Genomic DNA, 18,523 nt, shown 5'->3' on the forward strand with positions numbered 1-18,523 from the left:
CCACTGTAATTAAAAAATGTTAAATTGAATGATATAAAATGAAGGAATAGGCTACAATGCTTTTTTTGGTTTGATATGGTTAGTGGCATAACTAGAGGGGGACGACCAAAGTGGAACACCCATCCCTTGCGCCGCATCAGAGGGTGCCAACTGGACTATTTTAAAATTCAAAATTTTCTGTAAAAGATCGTTAAAAAGCCCACGTACTGTCACCAAGAGGTGCAAAGAGTGTCATTGTCCCTGGGCGCCGAAAAGTAGCCTATGTCTACGCCATTGGTTACGATAACACAGCCTACAAGCAAACCTGCAATGCCAAGGAACAATGTAGCCTACATTGTGAAAACGGTACCCGGACATTTTGCCGAAAGGACATTTTGCCGAAAGACATTTTGCCGAAAGGACATTGTGTTATAGTGTATATATGTATATGTATATGATATGTATCAATATTCTCCACAACGTGTTTTAGTTTATCGTTCACAACCTTAGTCCTTTCGGCAATTTGTTCATCGGCAAAATGTCTTTCGGCAAAATGTCCTTTCGGCAAAATGTCTTTCGGCAAAATGTCTTTCGGCAAAATGTCCTTTCGGCAAAATGTCCGTGCACGGTGAAAACACACAGGAAACAGCAGAAGACTACAACGGTCATCAAGGCGGTTGCTTTTGAGTGATGGAAGCAAGGAAATGGAAAATTAATCTTTACATCCATCTTTTAGCACAACTACTTTTATCTTCAGTTGTGCGTACCATTTCGCACCATCATATTAGGTCAAGTCTCACACGTCGTCTGACCTTTGGTTAATGATAAACATAGCCGTGGGAGAAAAAAACATTTTAGGAGGTGCGAACAAAATTACTCCAATTGTTTTTTGAAAGTATGCTTTTAAAAACGCAGCAATTTACAATTTACCCAAATAGGCCTACCTGGATACTTTTGCCTAAGTTTGAAATGCTTTTTTTTATAGCGAAGATGTGACTGCATCCATCTCTTACGGCTACAGCAAGGTAGAGAAGGCATTTGATAAACATTTCTACATGTGCGAAATGGACTTGTTGTTCGCCGTTTATGGGTTGCATAACATTTGAGTAGGCTAACACCAAGTGGGAGTGACTATGGGGCTAAGCTATTATACAAACGACTAAAACACGTAAAACAAACAAACAGAAAGAAAACGCACAGAAAATTCAATGTAATAAATGTGTCTTGGAATGTTCGAAATAATGTTCCTCACAAATAATTTAATTCCAAATGAAATGAAGGCAACGCAACAAATTTTGTGTCAACAGAACACTTTCAAACTTCAAAATATTTTTTGCTGAATAGCCTACTAAACAGTCTTTCTAGTTGGCTGATTCTGCTTTTGAAAGTCACTTTAACAAAACTCTTTTTTTTTTTAAATAAAAAGACAAAAATTTTATGTCGAAACATAATCAACTATTTTAAAATAATGAAATACTTTCAAAGCGTTTTTGTTTCGGCCAAGCCTAAAATGCATGAGTCTGGATTACACCATTGGTAGATTGATACACAAGGTGAACATCAACATCATAATAACGTGAAATTTTTCTTTTACCACACACTGCATTTATTGTCTGGATTCATCACCGAGTGTTTGCTGCAGCTGAATGCTCGAGAAAATTCATCAAATTGTGAAAGGCTGCCTATAACCCTGAACATAAAACAACAGCCTTTCAAAATAAATACATGTAGAGTAGGCCATTGCAAATCCAAAGTAATTTTATATCTTAACCTAATCCGAAACGAAGCATCATTGTAGTGAAGAGGCTACAATTTGAGGTGATAGTATTTTTTCAGTACTTTAATAGTAAATTAAACGCAGCCTACAGTAGTTGCTGGGAAACTTTTAGCAAGCAGTAATGGGTTGATAACATTTAGATTAAGTTGTACTTGTAACGTCTCGTATCATTACCATACTTACAAACCTATTGCTGTTACGTGTTTTTACATCATGTCATCAAACTTAATCTTGTTTGTGGAGTCTACTATGCTATCAGTATACGATCACAGTGTACTGGGTAATATAGTGTGCGGTAGGCTATAATGCATTAATTCATAACGCCGCTATTTCAAAACGCTTAACGTTAATGGAATATTGCTCATAATCTTAAACTTTGCAAGGCAAAAATAATAATGTGAGCAAGTTTTGTTCAACAGAAACTCATTGTGTTAGTTTCATACGTTTCGTTTCGATATCATTATCAAAGTAACTTTGTTTAAATCAAGGAGTGTTTGCCTTCCTTTATACCTTGCCCTTGCCGAAGATTTGAACATAAATTTAGCCCGACCTATTGTTTTCGGACCAGATATTGAGCTTTTTATGATGCAGTATATTTAACCACTTTGGTAGATAAAATTTACTCCAGGGGTTCGAATTTTCTCTTGGTGGAAAATCCTTGGTTTAACTTTACAAGAAAAACTATTATATAATGCTGCATATTGCTTTTTTGTTGTAGTTTTTGCTCTTTGGTTTTTGAGTTTTGAACCTATGCTATCTGTAGACACAGGCCCGCAACCAGGGGGGGGCATTGGGGGCATTTGCCCCCCCCGAAATTTTTTGAAAAAATTTTAAGCGTTCTATGCAGTATGAAATGTACTATGAATAGTACGTCGTACACGTAAAGCCATACTATCGAAACCGAAAGTAGGCTACGCTGGTTGGAAGCCATGCTAACGATTTTGTTCGATAAACTATAGGCTGGCATCCTCATTATCTGTTACTCAAATTCCAGGCGCGGAATTGGTGTTAAACAAAATTGCCAAATCAAGTAGAAAGTTAGACATTATGCTCTAAATTAAAATGTCATTTTGCATTTGCAAAGTCAACTTCTTTGGGCCTACAAACATAAAAGCTTGTTGAGCCAACAAAATGTTTCAGGATTGTAATTTGTAATTACCGTGTTGAGTTTATTCATATGTACGGTATCTGTTTGTTTATGTTGATGTAAATATATGTTATTGATTAATTTATGACTCCAGTCGTGCCAATGCAGTTCGTAGCCTACAGATGTTGTATTTTATTTGTAATCGACTGAACACATTACTGTAGCCTATTATCGTAATTTTCTTCCTCGGGTAGTCATAGCTAAATGAGAAAAGGTTACAAAGGCTAGTTTCCTTTAATGCTGTACTAAACAAAAACGTGATTGACATAAGTTATGACCAATGAACCGTAACATGGTAGTGTCACACATAGGCGTAGCCAGGAGGGGGCGAAAGGGGCCATGCCCCCCCAAAATTTTCAAAGTTTGAGTTCCGAAGTTGAACCCTTTGTTGAAATATATAATATAATTTGTAGAAATTTATATCGTTTTTCAAGACATCTGGCTATTAACACCCCCCAGGACTTGTTTTAGGCACACAGAAAGACACTAATAAATTTTGTAAATCGTAAATCGCGCAAAATTTACGCGATTTACGCTTCTTTTAACTAATCTGTTGAAGCAATTTCAGAATCGCTTAGGCTACCGTACTCTGTTGGGTTTTTGTGTAGCTGAGTTTTTTGTGTTCTCTAATTTTAGCCGCAGTTTTTGCCCGTTCGTGTTTAACAGCTACCTTTAATAAATTAATAGCTGTTTATGTGCTAATAAATTTGATACAAATATTACCCTGAAAGTGTTTCCAGAAAGCGCTATAATCCATTATTTGAGTGTAATTTTGCAAAAATTTTCCGGGGGAGCATGCCCCCGGACCCCCATAGAATACGCATGCCTTCGGCACGCTCTAACCCCTCACCAGCTTTATTGCTTCCCTTGCCCCACCAGGATACGTCACTGCACATCAGGTGGCAATGTTTTAAATCAAACACTTTGTTGTTCTCTTCAATTCATCAAATATTTGGCCGCCCCCAAATTTTTTTTCTGGCTATGCCACTGGTGTCACACACTCTTGTCCCTTATCAATGGGCGTGGACATTAACATAAAAATGTCACAATGCATCATTTTAATGTTTGTTCTTTGATAAAAATTAAATGCCCCCCCCGAAAATATTTGCTGGTTGCGGGCCTGTGTAGACATATACATGCACTTGACTACATGAACAACTATTCAGACTCGTCTTAACCTTTCAAGGTTTTGCTACATTTTTTCCGTTCATTGACGTACTGGTATACTGATTATTGTAGCTATCAGTACTATTTTTTTCCTAACGATGGCAGAAACGTTGCTACCATGATATTCAATTTTTGTAGTCGTAGTTTAATAGTTCTTTCATGTAAATACTGCATTAAAGCCAATGAGGCAGAGCTCAGCATGAACAATGTGTTATTTTAAAATACGAACTCAAGCGAAAGCGATGAGTAAACCTGCGTGTTAGCCACATTTGTGTAACGTAATTTTTAAGTGATAAATATGATCGTAATTTTGTTAGCTGGTGTAATTCGAAAACAAATCAATACGATGAAATTGCCTAGAGATCTAACAAAATTTTTATCCTTTTTATAGAGGTTTTAAAAAGGCAGATTTACTGTACCGGTACTAAAAGTTTCAAGATACTAGAACACATACCGCATTCACCATCACCTAGAAATTTAGTTGATGCCTGGTAGTGGTAGTGTGCCAAAATTTTTATTTACACACTGTACCTGCTGGTAAAGCGATTAGTTCAACGATGCCAATTTGTGGTCTAAAAGGCTTGGAAATATTCTCTCTACGATATATATTACCTGTATTTTTCCAAGGCGTGCGTACCAGTCCTCATCTGATGCTGCACCGATTTTACAGAACGCTTTGTGCACCAGGTCTGAGCGTAGCTGACGAAAAACAACTGCTTGTTTGTAAACTCCGGGATCGTACGGCGCTCGATGCGAGCGTGATCTTGATAAGCTTTGTAGGCCAACTTGACTCCAGCCATGTCCGCAATGTTCTCAAACAGAGTTCGTCGGCCAGCCATCTGTAAAAGAAAAGACAAATTAACCAGACCGTAAGTGACAGGGGAAAAAGAATATAGGCCTACTGCCGTTTTCATGAGACAAAAGTAACAAATAACACTAGAGAGTCTTTCCCAGCTCTTTACTTATTGTTTGATTGAGAAACGTGGGAGCGGCATTGAATATAGTTAGTGTGCTGTTTCTGATGCGCTTCCCTCCTTGCGGCATAGACCTCGAGCTGAGCTATTGGGAGTCAAGTAACAAAGCTGAATCCAAACCTAGCTCTTTGATTTATACTTTGTGGTCACATCAATTAAATTTTGCATAACTCACCCATAGCTTGTCGAAATTGTGATATTTGTCAACCACACATTGCAATCTCTTGGTGTAATTGTTGTAGACTCTATCGGACGCTCGAAGCTTGTCACTGTTTCCTGAAGGAGAATCATTATCAATCACGTGATGCAGTTCATGCCAGTTTAGTTTTAGTTACTTTCTATTTCTAACTGTCACAGCAAAATACAGCATATGCAAAACATAGCAGAGGTCCAGATAAAGGCACCATGCACTGTAACTGTCGGGTGTTAAAATGAAGCTCACCAAAGTTGTCAAAAGCATGAATGAGCTCGTGCCCAATGGTCGAGCCGATTGCTCCGTAATTCATGGCCCTGCAAATCATTGGCTGCTGTTTAACGATAGTAATGTGACAAAATAGCAGCAATTTTAAAAAACAATTCCATTCTAGGAACAGAATAGTTGAATCGTCTGGTTAATCTGATCAAAAAATATTATGTTTTTCCAATCATAATAACTTGTTGATTAGTGCTAGCAACGTCAGCCGCAATCTAATTTAAAACCAAGCGGCACTAAAGATTGCTTACATTTAAAGCAGTGAAGGAGAAGAAGACAGTATAGGGTAGTTTTTGAAACGTTTGCTGAACATGAGTTTTGTATCTCCATTTGGGCCCTTTATTTTGGATCAGATCAACTTTATTTATTAGAAAATTGTCTGCTAATTTTTAACGAGCTTTTATTTTTTGCACACCTTCAGTTCTCTACTAGTTGTGGACAAATTTGCACGTTGTATAGGCTACTGTATAGCCTACATCAGACGAAACTATATGCCGACGTAAGATCACGTTTTGTTTCATAAGCTACGTATCTTTATCAAATTATATACGTACAAGCAAAACAATTCAGATGGCCTTTTTAAATGTAGAATCAATCATTTAGCTATTTCGTAGCTTTGTGGTTAGCAGCTGCTCAGGAAAGAGGTCCTTTTCACGACTTAAAAATAAATTAGGAACCACTTCTTCGTTGCTTGGTGTGATCTATGTGGAATGTTTCTTCTTTCCACAATCGCGGATGGTGCCATCTCCCATTTGTGCATGTTGGAGCGAAATAGTTCAAAGCCAGTGCGCAGGCAATAGAGCCGCACCATGACCTAATAGTAGGCCGTGGCCGCACCCAGGCCTTTCTTGGCAAAAGCACTCCGGTTGGGTGGGGGCCATTGTCGGAAATGCTTTATGAAGTTCACAATGTATCGACAGGTTAGCTCAGTGGTTACGTGCCAGACTCAACATCAAGCATCGCTGGTTCAGCTCTCGGGGTGTGCGCTTGAGCAACGCATATCAGGACTGTTCCCATTCAGCGGCATCTAAAGGATAGAATAATTCCCCGACAACAACACTTTAACAATCGGAAACTTCACTCTGTCGATCTCGGTAACCGGCCCTCAGTCAGTGGTTTAAAGCGTCTACATTCTACAAGTCCAATAACAGTGACAAACTGAGGCAAATAAATTGTAATGAGATTTTGTTAAGAGTAAGGCTAGAAAAAAACTGTAATCAATTTAAATATTATTAATGAAAATCAATTGTTCATTTCTTGTGTGTTCTAAACCTGATTATTAGGTAAGAAAATATAAGATCTATGCTTTATGTGATCACTATTGTTGTCTACATGTGGACTATAGTTAGGCTATAATTATCTTGTTATTAGCATTTCTCATGCAGGCAATAAAAAACTTGAAAGTTCAATATTTCTTGGAAAGAACATAACTAACGCACAATTGTTTTGTTGGACTAACATTACCTATTTTAGCTGCAGTAGGCTAATATTTTACAAAATGTTTACAATTTAAATTAGAAACTTTTGTTATCTTTAAATGGTTAATTTCAGCACTTGTATAGGCTACATATTTCTCTATCACTAATAATTAATTCACAATGGTATAAGTGGTTGTTTGAAATACTCGTAGGCAGGTTTTTTTTTAAGGTTTGGTTTGGGTGACCGCTAAGTAGTATTAAGAAACCGCAAGTGTTTCATTTAAATACCAAAAAATAGCCATATTTGCTTAAGACATAGCTTCTTCTTCTCTCGTTTGACTTGTAGTAGCTTAGATTGGCAATGCCTCATCGTGCAGCCATGATACGGTAGTTGGGTCCAGTTTTCGAATACCAATGATTCCACTTGGGGGCCGTAAGATGGGGCATTCGTGGAGTATGTGTTGCATTGTTTGTTCTACCGCTCCGCAGACACATATCGGCGTATTATGCAACCCCCACCTAAATAGATTAGCTCCAGTGCAGCCAACGTCACATCTGATCCTGTTCAATGTGACCCATGCCTTTCTTGAGAGGTCTGCTCCAGGAGGGATGGAGAGTGCTGGTATAACTGAAAACTGGGGAGGGATATGTGGCAGCTCGTTCCATTCCTGGGCCCATGTCTCCATGCAGCTGAAGTTCTTCCACATCCACAAGCTGTGTAGCATATCGATGGAATGGGCGCCTTGATGACAGGCGTTGGGGTCTGACTGGTCCATATCTTTGGGAGTGACTGTGGAGAAGGTGTTGAGGATCGAGTCTTGCATGCAAAGCCAGTTTGTGAGAGGCTTCTTCCCTACGGACATGAGCAGGAGCAATGCCAGCCAAAGTTGGCAGATAAGCAGTAGGTGCGGGGCGGAGACAGCCGGTGATGATGCGCAAGGTGTCGTTAATGCATACATCTATCTTTTTTGTGTGTCTGCTACGGTTCCACACAGCTGTGGCATATTCGGCTGAGCTGTAGTCCAAGGCTAGTGCACTTGTACGCAAGGTTGATGCTCAGGCTCCCCATCCTGTTCCTGCAAGGCTTCTCAAGAGGTTATTTCTCGAGGTAACTTTGGCACGGAGTGACTCGATGTGGGGTCTGTAGGTCAACTGTCGGTCAAGTTTTACTCCAAGGTAAGTTGGGTTTGGAGTATATGGTAAAGGATTTCCTTTTAGCGAGACATAGCGAGAAACAACCATTACTTTTCTACTGTAGTTGCAAGTCCAAATTTTGGGAAACCGCTGGAGAAATTTGGAGGACCGTTTCGGTCCCCCAAAACACCTTAAAAAAAACACTGCTCGTAGGCTACCCATGGATGTCAGGGTGAAAGTTAGGGCCTCAAATGGGGAATAATTTAAAGCCTTTTTGTTTAAATCCACCCTTGGTCAACACTGAGTAGGGTACGGGTACGCTTATAACAACTTTCTAAATTTTGCGTCAAACAACCAGTTGAAAATCTTACTCCGGAGCTTTTGGGTCGAATATTGGGGGCTGCAAAAGTCCAGCGGGAAAGATGATTTCGTTGTTTTCACGAATGTAATATCCGTTAGCTTCATCGAATCGTAGCTGCCACCTGATTGAAGATCGACAATTAGCATGATCATTGACCAGTGCCCTTCTTTTATGACGTCAAAAAGCAACTGCTCACTTGGAGTTGTTGACTTTGGTGCCCAACTTAGACGCCACTATAGACACCTTGAACTTCACACTTTCTAAAAAATTCTTGAAGAAGCTTCTTGAATCGACAGGAAACTAAAACGACAAAAGGCTTTATCAAACTTAAAGCAAAAACCTGTATTGCCAGTTTTTCTTACAAATGAGCATATTTTGAAATACACAATGGCATTCTTTTTTCTTTCATTCTTATGGCACTGTATTATTGAAGAATACGGTGCTGCATATCGAAAAAGTTTTGGTTACAAACACTCCTATTCTTTTGTAATGGAGTAATACCTGGTAAAGCGTATTCAAAGAATCTGGGTCATCGAAATATTCTTGCTTGAATCCAACTTTGCTCTTAGTGTTTGACAACTGAAACAAAACTAATTTATAAACTTAAAGTTAACTTTTAGCTAAGCTGCTTGTCACTTTATCAGATACGATGTCAAACAATTGTTTGTATTTAATTTTCTGTTCCAAACAACAGTAACATCGCATGGTGCCAAAAAATTCGGTTTGTAGGCAGCCACATTTACAAAACAAAGCATAATATGAAAAAGATGGTTGTGATTTCCTTAATTTGAATTTTTTAAAAGTGACAGTGGTCATTAGTGATCAAGGGCATAAGCTTACGTCACGTGTGTATATAAGATTTTAATTGGTTGGTTTTGAATCTTTATCCTCAGACTGACAGAGCCTTTGATGATTATTCCGGCATTTTCGCCTACTTGTAGAGGGTGTCCGACAAATTGTTCGTAAGCAATTCTTCGTAAAACAATTGTTCGTAAAATTAATTCTTCGTAAAACAATTTTTCCTAAAGCATTTTTTCGTGCATGCAGTTAAAATTTGATGTAGCCTATACGAAGAAATGCTTTACGAAGAATTGTTTTACGGATTTCATTTTACGAAAAACAGTTTACGAACAATCGTTTTACGAACAATTGCTTACGAACAATTTGCCTATAACCCTTGTAGAGGCGTTTGACACAACGCCGGTTATCGAAATTAGCAGAGTGACGTTTTTGATTGTCGAAAAGTCGGTGGCGGAGAATTATTCCATCCACTAGGTGCCGCTAAATGGAGAGCAGTCCTAAAATGCGTTGTCAAGTGCACATCGCGAGAGCTGAACCAGCGCAGCTTGATCTTGAGTCAGACATTTTACCACTGAGCAAACGGGGCAAACAACTAATGTTGTTAGATTCAGTATACCAAAAATGTATGAACGGAATGCCACAAACCTGTACGTTTATCAAATACTTTTCCAATTGACCCAGCCAATCATGATCTTCCAAGGTAGAGCGGAATGTCTTCTTGATTTTCAAAGCCATATCTTCAATCTATCAAGTTGTATGCTAACAATGACTTTTATTCTGTCAAGTTTCAAAAGATTGGCGACATCTTTTGCTCACAACGCCTTGTACTCGTAAATGCGAAAACAAGGAGTAGATATGAAAATATTATTAAACAACATTGCAAGCGTACACCAGACCTAAATCATGAAACGTGACTTCATCAAAGGTAAAAGTTTAAAAAAAATCTGAGAAAACAAAGCTTTTCACTAAATTTTTATTGTGATGGACGCTGTCTTTTTTCGTTCTGCAAATGTAGATAATTAATTCAAAGTAGAAGGTTGCTCATGGTAGCTCGAAGCTACAGGTTTTCGTTTGACTCTCTTCAGGAGCTATCGTCAGAATAAAACAAGCCTAAAAGTGGTGAGATATTTATAGTAACTTACAAGAAAAACAAAGTGTAAATTTGGCTGATCAGAATAATTAAAAATTAACGAAGAAGTTTTAAGGCATAAAAGAATTCTTTTTGGCGACATAACATTGGATTGAGAGTTTTTATAAAGATTGCTTCCAGTGCAAAGTGGAACTAGAAACGGCCTTAGCAATAATTGAAAACATTTTTAAACTAAAGTTCAAAGCACATTTTTCGTTATCCAGCAGGTGTTACCCTATCGCAGAGTGCGAGAGTCACTGGATATGCTTTTGTCATTTACAGTTTTGCTGCTCGATTTGGTTGATTTCTTGTATTATTTTCTTCTCTAATTATTTTCGAGACATGTTGTTTAATTCGTTCCTCCAAGCGTTGAGACGTGCGGCCTACGTACCGACTCTCACAGTGGCACTTAAAGTGATAACAGAATTTAGTTTGCATTTTGAACAGATGGTAAGTGCTCTGAGTGTCAAAGTGGAAATAAGGTTAATCTTACGTTTATTGGCGGCAAAGGAGTTCCAACGTACGTATTGGGCAGTGAAGGTGGGTTTTCGGTAAACAAAAGTGAGAAAACCAGTGGGAGGAGCTTCGACAAGAACATCTAGGAAGGGAAAGATCCTATAGTAGCCTATATGTGAGGATTCGGAATCGGTTTATCAATAAACAGTCTGCTTTCATGATGCCTATGTCGATGACACCTTTGCCATTTTCGACAATGAGGAATCCTGCAATCTTTGCTTGATTCGGCTGAATTCACTCCATCTTGCATTAAAATTCACATACGAAAAGGAAATGAACCGAACCTTTATAACAGCATCTTCATAAAACATCTCAGTTTCAATTTTATGCGGCCAAAAATAATTCTTTTATGCCTTAAAACTTCTTCGTTAATTTTAAATTATTCTGATCAGCTAAATTTGCATTTCGTTTTTCTTGTACTATAAAATACCTCACCACTTTTAGGCTTATTTTATCTGACAATTGCTCCTAAAAATAGTCAGATGAAAATCTGCAGCTTCGAGCTACCATGAACAACCTTCTATACTCGCAATCTTCAAGCGCTGTACCACCAATCAACTATTCATAATTAATTATGATTCATTCGATAACACTGCTGGAGATTAAACCTTTCGGCGCATCAGAATCGATGTGATGTTCGTGAGGTACCTATCTACGGTTACCACAATAACTTGAGTCTTTTATAATCAGTGTTTTATGACTTTATGACTTAGTCATAAACTCACACTACGATGGCTTATTTCTGCTATGAAAAAAAAAACGTATAAAGTATTTAAAGTTTCTCTATTTAAAAATGTAATTTTTATAGCCTAGATTGTTAGTCGCTATTCCTTTTATTTTTCTAATTTCTCGTCAAAATGTAATTCAAATATGAAAAATTTTAGTGACATTAGCAAGGAAACTTTCAAAACATTCCCTGACCTCTTGTCAATAAAATTAGTAAAAACTTAAAATGTTAGGCATCTTTAAATTTAGAAAATTTATTCAAAAAAACTTTTTCCCCACAAGTTGTAACCAAAGTTTAAAATTGAAGTTCAAAATCTATATTGAACTACTTTGACAATGGCAGCACAGGAGCTTGACCGTCTTGTCATAATAGAATTACCTTTCGTTTACTGGACAGAGAGAAATTTTCTTTGGCGTACATCATCCCCAAAGCAACAGAGAATTGCTTTTTTACGTAATCGAGACAATCGCGCCATCGAGCCCTCGCCGCTTCGATGCCGAATATGTCGTAGATGAGCGATGACGCGGCACGACGAAAAGCAAAGGAAAGCCGATGAGCGCGCGAGAACACTACGCGCCACATAACGTAGTTGTGAAGGGTTCTGCAATAAGAAAATTTTGTCATGGTAAACATTTGCTCATTTTATTACGGAAAATAAACTCTTAGATTTAGAGCACAGAAGAAAATTATTGGAAATTGGAAACCTTTTTACGATAACCTTTTGCTGGCATAGGCCTACAGATCGATTCACAAAATCGATCTTAGTCTTTTTAAACTTTCTATCGTATAATTATTAAAAAAATCTATCATACTCATAGCTCAATATTAGATCAACAGAATAAAGTCAGCCTTTGCCAACTAATACACAACGCTCTATGTTACTTAAAACAAGTTAAAATAGGGAATTTTCCGAAAGTAACTCAATTTCTTCTCTAACGTGGCAGTCTAAAAACAAAATTGTATAAAGTCTTTCGCATCCGTCCTTCCAATGCATATCAAATTATCAATTATCGAGAATAATTATTTCTTCCTGGCTTTCGTTCACCTTTGAGTAGAATTATTGATCAACTTTGAGAGATTGCTGAAGTAACTGGTGGGTCCCCAGATCACCACCTCAGTGTCCATGGTGATCTTCGCGTTTCTGAATATCCTATGCAGAATCCTGTACCAATCGATCTGTAGATCAACAAAATACTTCATCCAGTAACGTCTTTACAGTAACATTCTTAATATGTATTGCATGGTGGCAGCCTAGGCTATTACTGCACTTGTGGAATATTTTTGTGGGGATTTGCTCTATACCCCTGGTTTAGTCAAAAGCTATGTTTTTTTATTTCTTTAGTATAGACACATGTAGGTCTAAGCAACATTGTAGAATCGCCCAAACAGTGCTGGGAATGATGAAAAACGGTATGAAAGCATCGTTTATATTTAACTTCTGCATTTTTGACTTTCACGCGTTTTATTTCAATTGTTTTCGTTTTTGCGTAATCTTCAGGTTTACCCATTATTGTTTGTTCAGTATTTCTATGATGTGAACTTTTCCTCCCTCATCAATTCCAATACATACCTTAGTTAGAGCTTAGAGACTTTATTTGTTACACTGAATTGCTCTGAGGATGCACATTGCACATAGTGGTGGTGAACAAGTGGCCAGTAGCACATTGAAATAATTTCATTGTTTCATAATCTTAAATAAACCAGTGAGGCCGAAAACAGTTGATGCACATGTGTGCTTGTTATGCGATGAACATGAACTAATGTACTGTTAATTGTAATGCGAAAGTTCTCAACGTTTCTTGGTTTTATGTGTTTTCAGTGTAAAAATATTTAAATATAAATTATTTTGACCAGTGTTTGTGATTGTAATATCATTACCAAGCTTTGTTACCTATTGCCTCACATCAAGCAAACGTTTTCTTAGGAATAAATTACTTTGTTTTTCTCCTTGTTTTTCTATGTTGTTATTTTGTGCTGCCACTCATCTTGCACTATAAATTACCTCGTGACTAACAATTACTTGGCACAAAGTGGCCACAGTGGAAAGTAAATTTTATTTTGCAATGAATCATGTGAATATATGGAAAGTGAATTCAATTTGGAAGATCGATCGGACTTTGGTTACCTGAGTAACTTCAATTGCAACTAAATCGAAACGCTTAATTAAACGAAACCTTGTATCGATTATTACTTCAAGTATTATCAAAAAAACTCAACCAAATTTTGGAATACGATTCACATTTTGTTTTCAAGCTTTATGTTTGTCTCTGCTTTTTTATTGTTGGTTTTTTTTGAGGAAACTTTACTGAGTCTACTTTCTCGTGATGTCACAATGAAACTAGCAAAGCAAATCCATAAATAATAAATGAAATCGGTTGGACAATACCATACCTGAGGGCAAAGCTGCGATAGCTTTTTGATCGAAATCTTTTGCAAAGTTTGTCTTTGCTCGATTGGCACATAAATCTAAAAAAATAATTTTGTTAAGAGTGACGTCGTGGTGACATCTCACACCGTCATACTTGGTAACCATACGTCACTACCTGGGCTAGCTTTTTTTCAAAATCGTAAACTTCGTCGACGACATGACTAGAATCTCTCAAGGTGAGAAGGTTCAAGATTGAACTGATGGCGCGCTTGAACTTTGCCTCAAACTCGTGGGCTCTCGATCCCAAGTAGAATCCTTCATCTTCTAAGGTCAATGTACCCTTCTGGTCGATCTAAAACATGATCATATGACACACGGTTATATGCGTTACAGCAGGAACGTAGCCACGGGGGGGGGGGGCTTGGGGGAGCAATCGCCCCTCTAAATTTCATCTTCTCAAAAAACATGTTTTTAATGCTGTTAGAACGTTTTAATGACATTGTATTACATGTTGAATGACGTTTTATAAATGTTTGGCTGCCTTTAGCAGCTAAATTTTTAAATAAACTCTTTATTTCAAATATTAAAATGTTTCCCCCCCAACAGTTGCTTTTTCTCTATTAAAATTCTCTTTTTAGCTACGTCACTGAGCTACGTAAAACCATAATTACAACGTCAGAAGATAATATTTTTCAAGTTACCCAAAGGAGTAAAAGTTGGTCCGATGCATAAAACCAAACATTGGCACTAATGACCTGCAGCGTTGACAGGGGGGTCCAGAGGGTACTTTTGGACTCAGGCCCGAGATAATTTTAGGGGGCCGGAAGCATGAAGAAACCCTAGCATATTCTTTGGATACAGTGCGATTTTCTTATAAATGTCTTAATTTGGAGCCCAAGTATCTCGTTGGTACGAGGCCGAAAAGACTCTCTCAACCGCACTGCTAGTTACATAAGATGGTTCCAATCTTGGTCATCTTTTCTTCAGCAGCTACGTTCATCCAATTCATTGCACTCTGTTCAGAGCTGAGTGGTCATTTACAACAATCAGTCAAAGCCGAAAGTCGAAATAATGGGACAAACATAAAAGTCATGCAAAGTTACTTTACAGTACTATTACGTCACAGTGGGTGTTTTAACTCACAATGAGCATATAATTGGTGATGTTGTCAGGATCGAGGCTCACGCTGACTGCGAAGAAGACGCTGAGACTGAGACTTCCTTGACATTCGTAGATCACATCATTTAAATTCCAATTCTCTGCGCGCCAGGTACCCAGAGCATCCCATCCTCCAAGAGAGGATAAAAGGTCATACAAGGGCTGAGGTCCCAGCATTTCGATTGTTCCCAAATCCAAACAAGACGCAAAAAAGTTTTTTGCCTAATCACAAAAAGATCATTGATCGTCGATACGAAAGATGATATGTAGCCTAATTAGAATAAGAAGGGTATGAACTTCACTTTCCTTTCTGGGATCCAGCAAACGACCTGCTTGCAATTGCATGCATGTTGAAAATCTGAAAAACTGCTCTAATCGAATGCCACATACTTATAGTTTCACATTACAGTCATTTGTTTTTATCTGTCATGCTACGTTACAACGAGAAGTTTTAAATTGAAAGTAAGTAACACAGAGTTGTCACAACATTCTAACGATCTTGGTGACCAGCAATAAATACGTGCATCACTTTTACATCAATAGGGAATATACAACACGCTGGCTCACCAAGAATTACCACAAAGATATGTAACTTCTGTATTTTTTTGTACTGGCAGACAATATGACGTCACCTTCATTTCTGCTTCCGAAATATTGTGAAACGTAGCCTCTTCACGTACGAGAAGCTCGTAAAGAATCCGATCGTTATTTTGAGCAATTTTAGACACGACCCCGTATTCTTCAGATCCAGGCGGTATATGATTCGCTTTGAGCCAACCACCACATGCAAAGGTGTAAAAATCTAAATAAGGTGATGGTTGAGCTTCGTAAAAAAGATGTAATTCCACTGTCACCATCCATTACACCATAAGTTTTATATCAATTACCATTTTTTGTACATTGCTTAACTATTTGTAGGCATTATGAAACCTATTTCGTACAGAATTCATACACCTCAGTAGCGACAACTACCACATGAGTTGCAAATGACACGTCACCCTAAAGAAAGTCAGTGATATAAAGCTCAGAGCCAGGGATAGGACTGCCTACTGAGGTTAATTCTTGGGTGAAACTTTTTTGGAAAATGCAAGTAATTAGACAGTGAAACACTGGGGCAGACGTCAGGATCAAGCACGTCGTCAATGCTTTGCAGCGGATAGATCAATTCTGTAGCGTTTAAGGATTGGAAGAACTGGCAGGTTTAAAAAGAATTTGTAACAATACGTTTTTTTTTACATAAGAAGTAAAGCACAAAACTGACATAATAAAAGAGCAAAATTGTCAATTAGTATGCAAACGACAGGACCGAAACACGAAATATCACAATGCTTATTCTCCATGTAATCTGTTTATGATTGAACCATGGCGATCTTTACTATGGATTGAACATACCTTGACAGGGATTCACGCTAATGTCAAGCTTTGACAAGATTCGGTTTGAGATTGCAGCGTTATCTCGTTCTTTTAACCATCGGCTTGAAGACTCTGGGACGCGCGTGATTCTTGGTGTTTTCAAGCGAGTTGTAGCCGCTTTAATGGGTTTTGTCGTGGGCAAAGGGGGCGAAGAAGGTTGCAGGTTTTTGGGTATTGTATCAGGGACTGCGACTGGGGCAGTCATTATAAAATAAACCAGCAAGCAGATGGTAATAAGCAAAAGCAAGATAAGAAGTATTATGACAAAACAAAGCACTTTCTGTCGACAAGCTCCAAAACATTTATCTTTTTTCTTTTTCTTTTCAGTAGGTTTTATGACGGAGCTTTGCTTCTTAATTGGTTGCACGCTCTTCTCGCTTGACTGTTTTTCATTGTGTGGAGCAAAACTGACGCGAGATCGCGCTTTGGCGTCGGCTTGTTCGTTTCTTCGTGGTTCTGCTGGTCGAGGTCGGTGAGTGTATGGAAGTGTATCCCCCTGTGGAATTTCCTGAGACATATTAGGGGTATCGGTGCCCCTGAGATTTGTTACTTTCGTCATTTCTCTCAGATCAGTGTGGATTTTTGCTTGGTTAAAAGATGTGTAATATGAAGGCGGCGTCTCCGATTGATTCTTAACTGGTCGTGACTGGAAGCTTGACGCTGGCGTTTTACACAACTCACGTGACGGTCTTCTCAATGACGTATAACGCACGTCCGCTGGTTGGTTGGACATCATCGCGTTTTGAGATGCATATTTCACGTCGTTGAGAGAAAGTGCGTTTTGGTTATTAGGTGACGTATACCTTGCGTCATTTAGCGTCAATACGTTTGATGACGATTGTTTTCGCTTATTTGCTGCAACAGCTTCTCGCTTCATCAAACTATTTGTTGCCTGATCGCGCGCGTCAATGCGGATGACGCTCGACTTTCGGTTGTATCGCATCCCGTCCTCCGCCGTCTCTTTGTCCTTTGTCTGGGGATTTCGCTGTAGCGATTTGTTGGATTGTGGGTGTTGTGTCATCCGCTCGTCTTTCTGCAAAACTAGATCTGAGGATTGTGGATCGGCGCAGCGTTTTCTTGAATTAAATGACGTCATTAGTGGAGTTTTGAGATCATTCTGATGCTGACTGTAATTCATGACGTCGCTATTATCAAGCGCTCGAAGCGCTGGACACATTTGACATGGCTAGAAATCTTTAAAAAAGTATCATTGATTCTTGCGCAGCCAGACACTTTATTATTTTGAAACAAGTCAGAGTAATTTTGCTATTAGATTTTAGTAAACAAATAAATACATTGATTAGATTCTATGCAGATACCAGTTGAGGCACTTGTGTATGCAGTAAATCTCAAAACATTTCTGCTATTCTAAAATAGTGCAGATTTTTTTGTACCTTTGACGACATAAGTTTTTTTTGATAATATCACAGGGATGAAACAAAGTTTCCCAATTAGCTTAAATAAGCGACATACTTGCACTTCTAAAAAGGAAAAGATGGCCAATGACAATTGCACGTGTTTGAATAGTTGTTTAGGGAGCAGAGTAAGCTAGCCTGCAATCCTACATGTCTGTAGACAGCACATTCATGAAACCCTACTGCAATAAAAAAAATCGATATGACCAATAACCTTGCGGCGATCACTGTAAGACTCCAATTAATCATTAGTTTTTCTCCGGTAGTTATCTAAAGACTACTAGACTAGGCTACCATTTGTTGGACTAATTGCTTTCATTTTGATCAGTCCGACCTGACTTACAGTAGGTACGATAAAGTCTAAGTTTTTAGAATTGTCATTTTCTTACATTTCGAGGCAAACTTCTTTGTTATTCCTTAATTTCGAAATCTTAGCGATTTCGTTTCGTTATGCGCTCGACACAAATATATGCATAAAATTTCAGAACACAGAAAGCTCCGCAAAGATGCTTGGCCAAAGAGGGTGGTCAGCACATATGAACTATTAAACAAACTATTATTGCTCAG

The 18,523-nt window shown here is 38.2% G+C and overlaps 1 protein-coding gene across 4 annotated transcripts; it reads right to left on the reverse strand.

Moving 5' to 3' along the window:
* Nucleotides 1-1,352: 1,352 nt before the first annotated feature.
* On the reverse strand, nucleotides 1,353-17,802 carry LOC145788128 (endothelin-converting enzyme-like 1). Of its 4 annotated transcripts, XM_082599863.1 has the most exons (16): nucleotides 17,433-17,802; nucleotides 16,521-17,354; nucleotides 15,761-15,930; nucleotides 15,114-15,350; nucleotides 14,143-14,322; nucleotides 13,994-14,068; nucleotides 12,648-12,778; nucleotides 11,981-12,203; nucleotides 9,876-9,974; nucleotides 8,931-9,008; nucleotides 8,626-8,729; nucleotides 8,440-8,550; nucleotides 5,487-5,554; nucleotides 5,220-5,320; nucleotides 4,683-4,909; nucleotides 1,353-1,669 (listed from the first exon to the last, which is right to left on the reverse strand). In XM_082599863.1, the coding sequence occupies exons 1-16, from the start codon at nucleotides 17,716-17,718 to the stop codon at nucleotides 1,570-1,572; spliced, it is 3,024 nt and encodes a 1,007-aa protein (XP_082455989.1). In that variant the 5' UTR covers nucleotides 17,719-17,802; the 3' UTR covers nucleotides 1,353-1,569. The 4 variants fall into 4 exon arrangements, with proteins under 4 accessions (XP_082455989.1, XP_082455988.1, XP_082455987.1 ...); XM_082599862.1 differs by having other exon boundaries at nucleotides 14,146-14,322; nucleotides 16,521-17,802; XM_082599861.1 differs by having other exon boundaries at nucleotides 16,521-17,802.
* Nucleotides 17,803-18,523: the final 721 nt, after the last annotated feature.

This window comes from Aplidium turbinatum, chromosome 2 (genome assembly GCF_918807975.1).
Source record: "Aplidium turbinatum chromosome 2, kaAplTurb1.1, whole genome shotgun sequence".
Taxonomy (NCBI): Eukaryota; Metazoa; Chordata; class Ascidiacea; order Aplousobranchia; family Polyclinidae; genus Aplidium; species Aplidium turbinatum.

What these genes read in the sequence shown, in the direction of transcription:
- LOC145788128 (XM_082599861.1), bottom strand. Translation starts at nt 17,718, where the DNA reads ATGTGTCCAGCGCTTCGAGCGCTTGATAATAGCGACGTCATGAATTAC. An exon ending in AAAAAAAGCTAGCCCAGGTA is followed by an intron (nt 14,069 to 14,142) that starts GTGACGTATGGT and finishes TTATTTTTTTAG; the next exon opens with ATTTATGTGCCAATCGAGCA. An exon ending in CTCTGTCCAGTAAACGAAAG is followed by an intron (nt 9,975 to 11,980) that starts GTAATTCTATTA and finishes ACAACTTGATAG; the next exon opens with ATTGAAGATATGGCTTTGAA.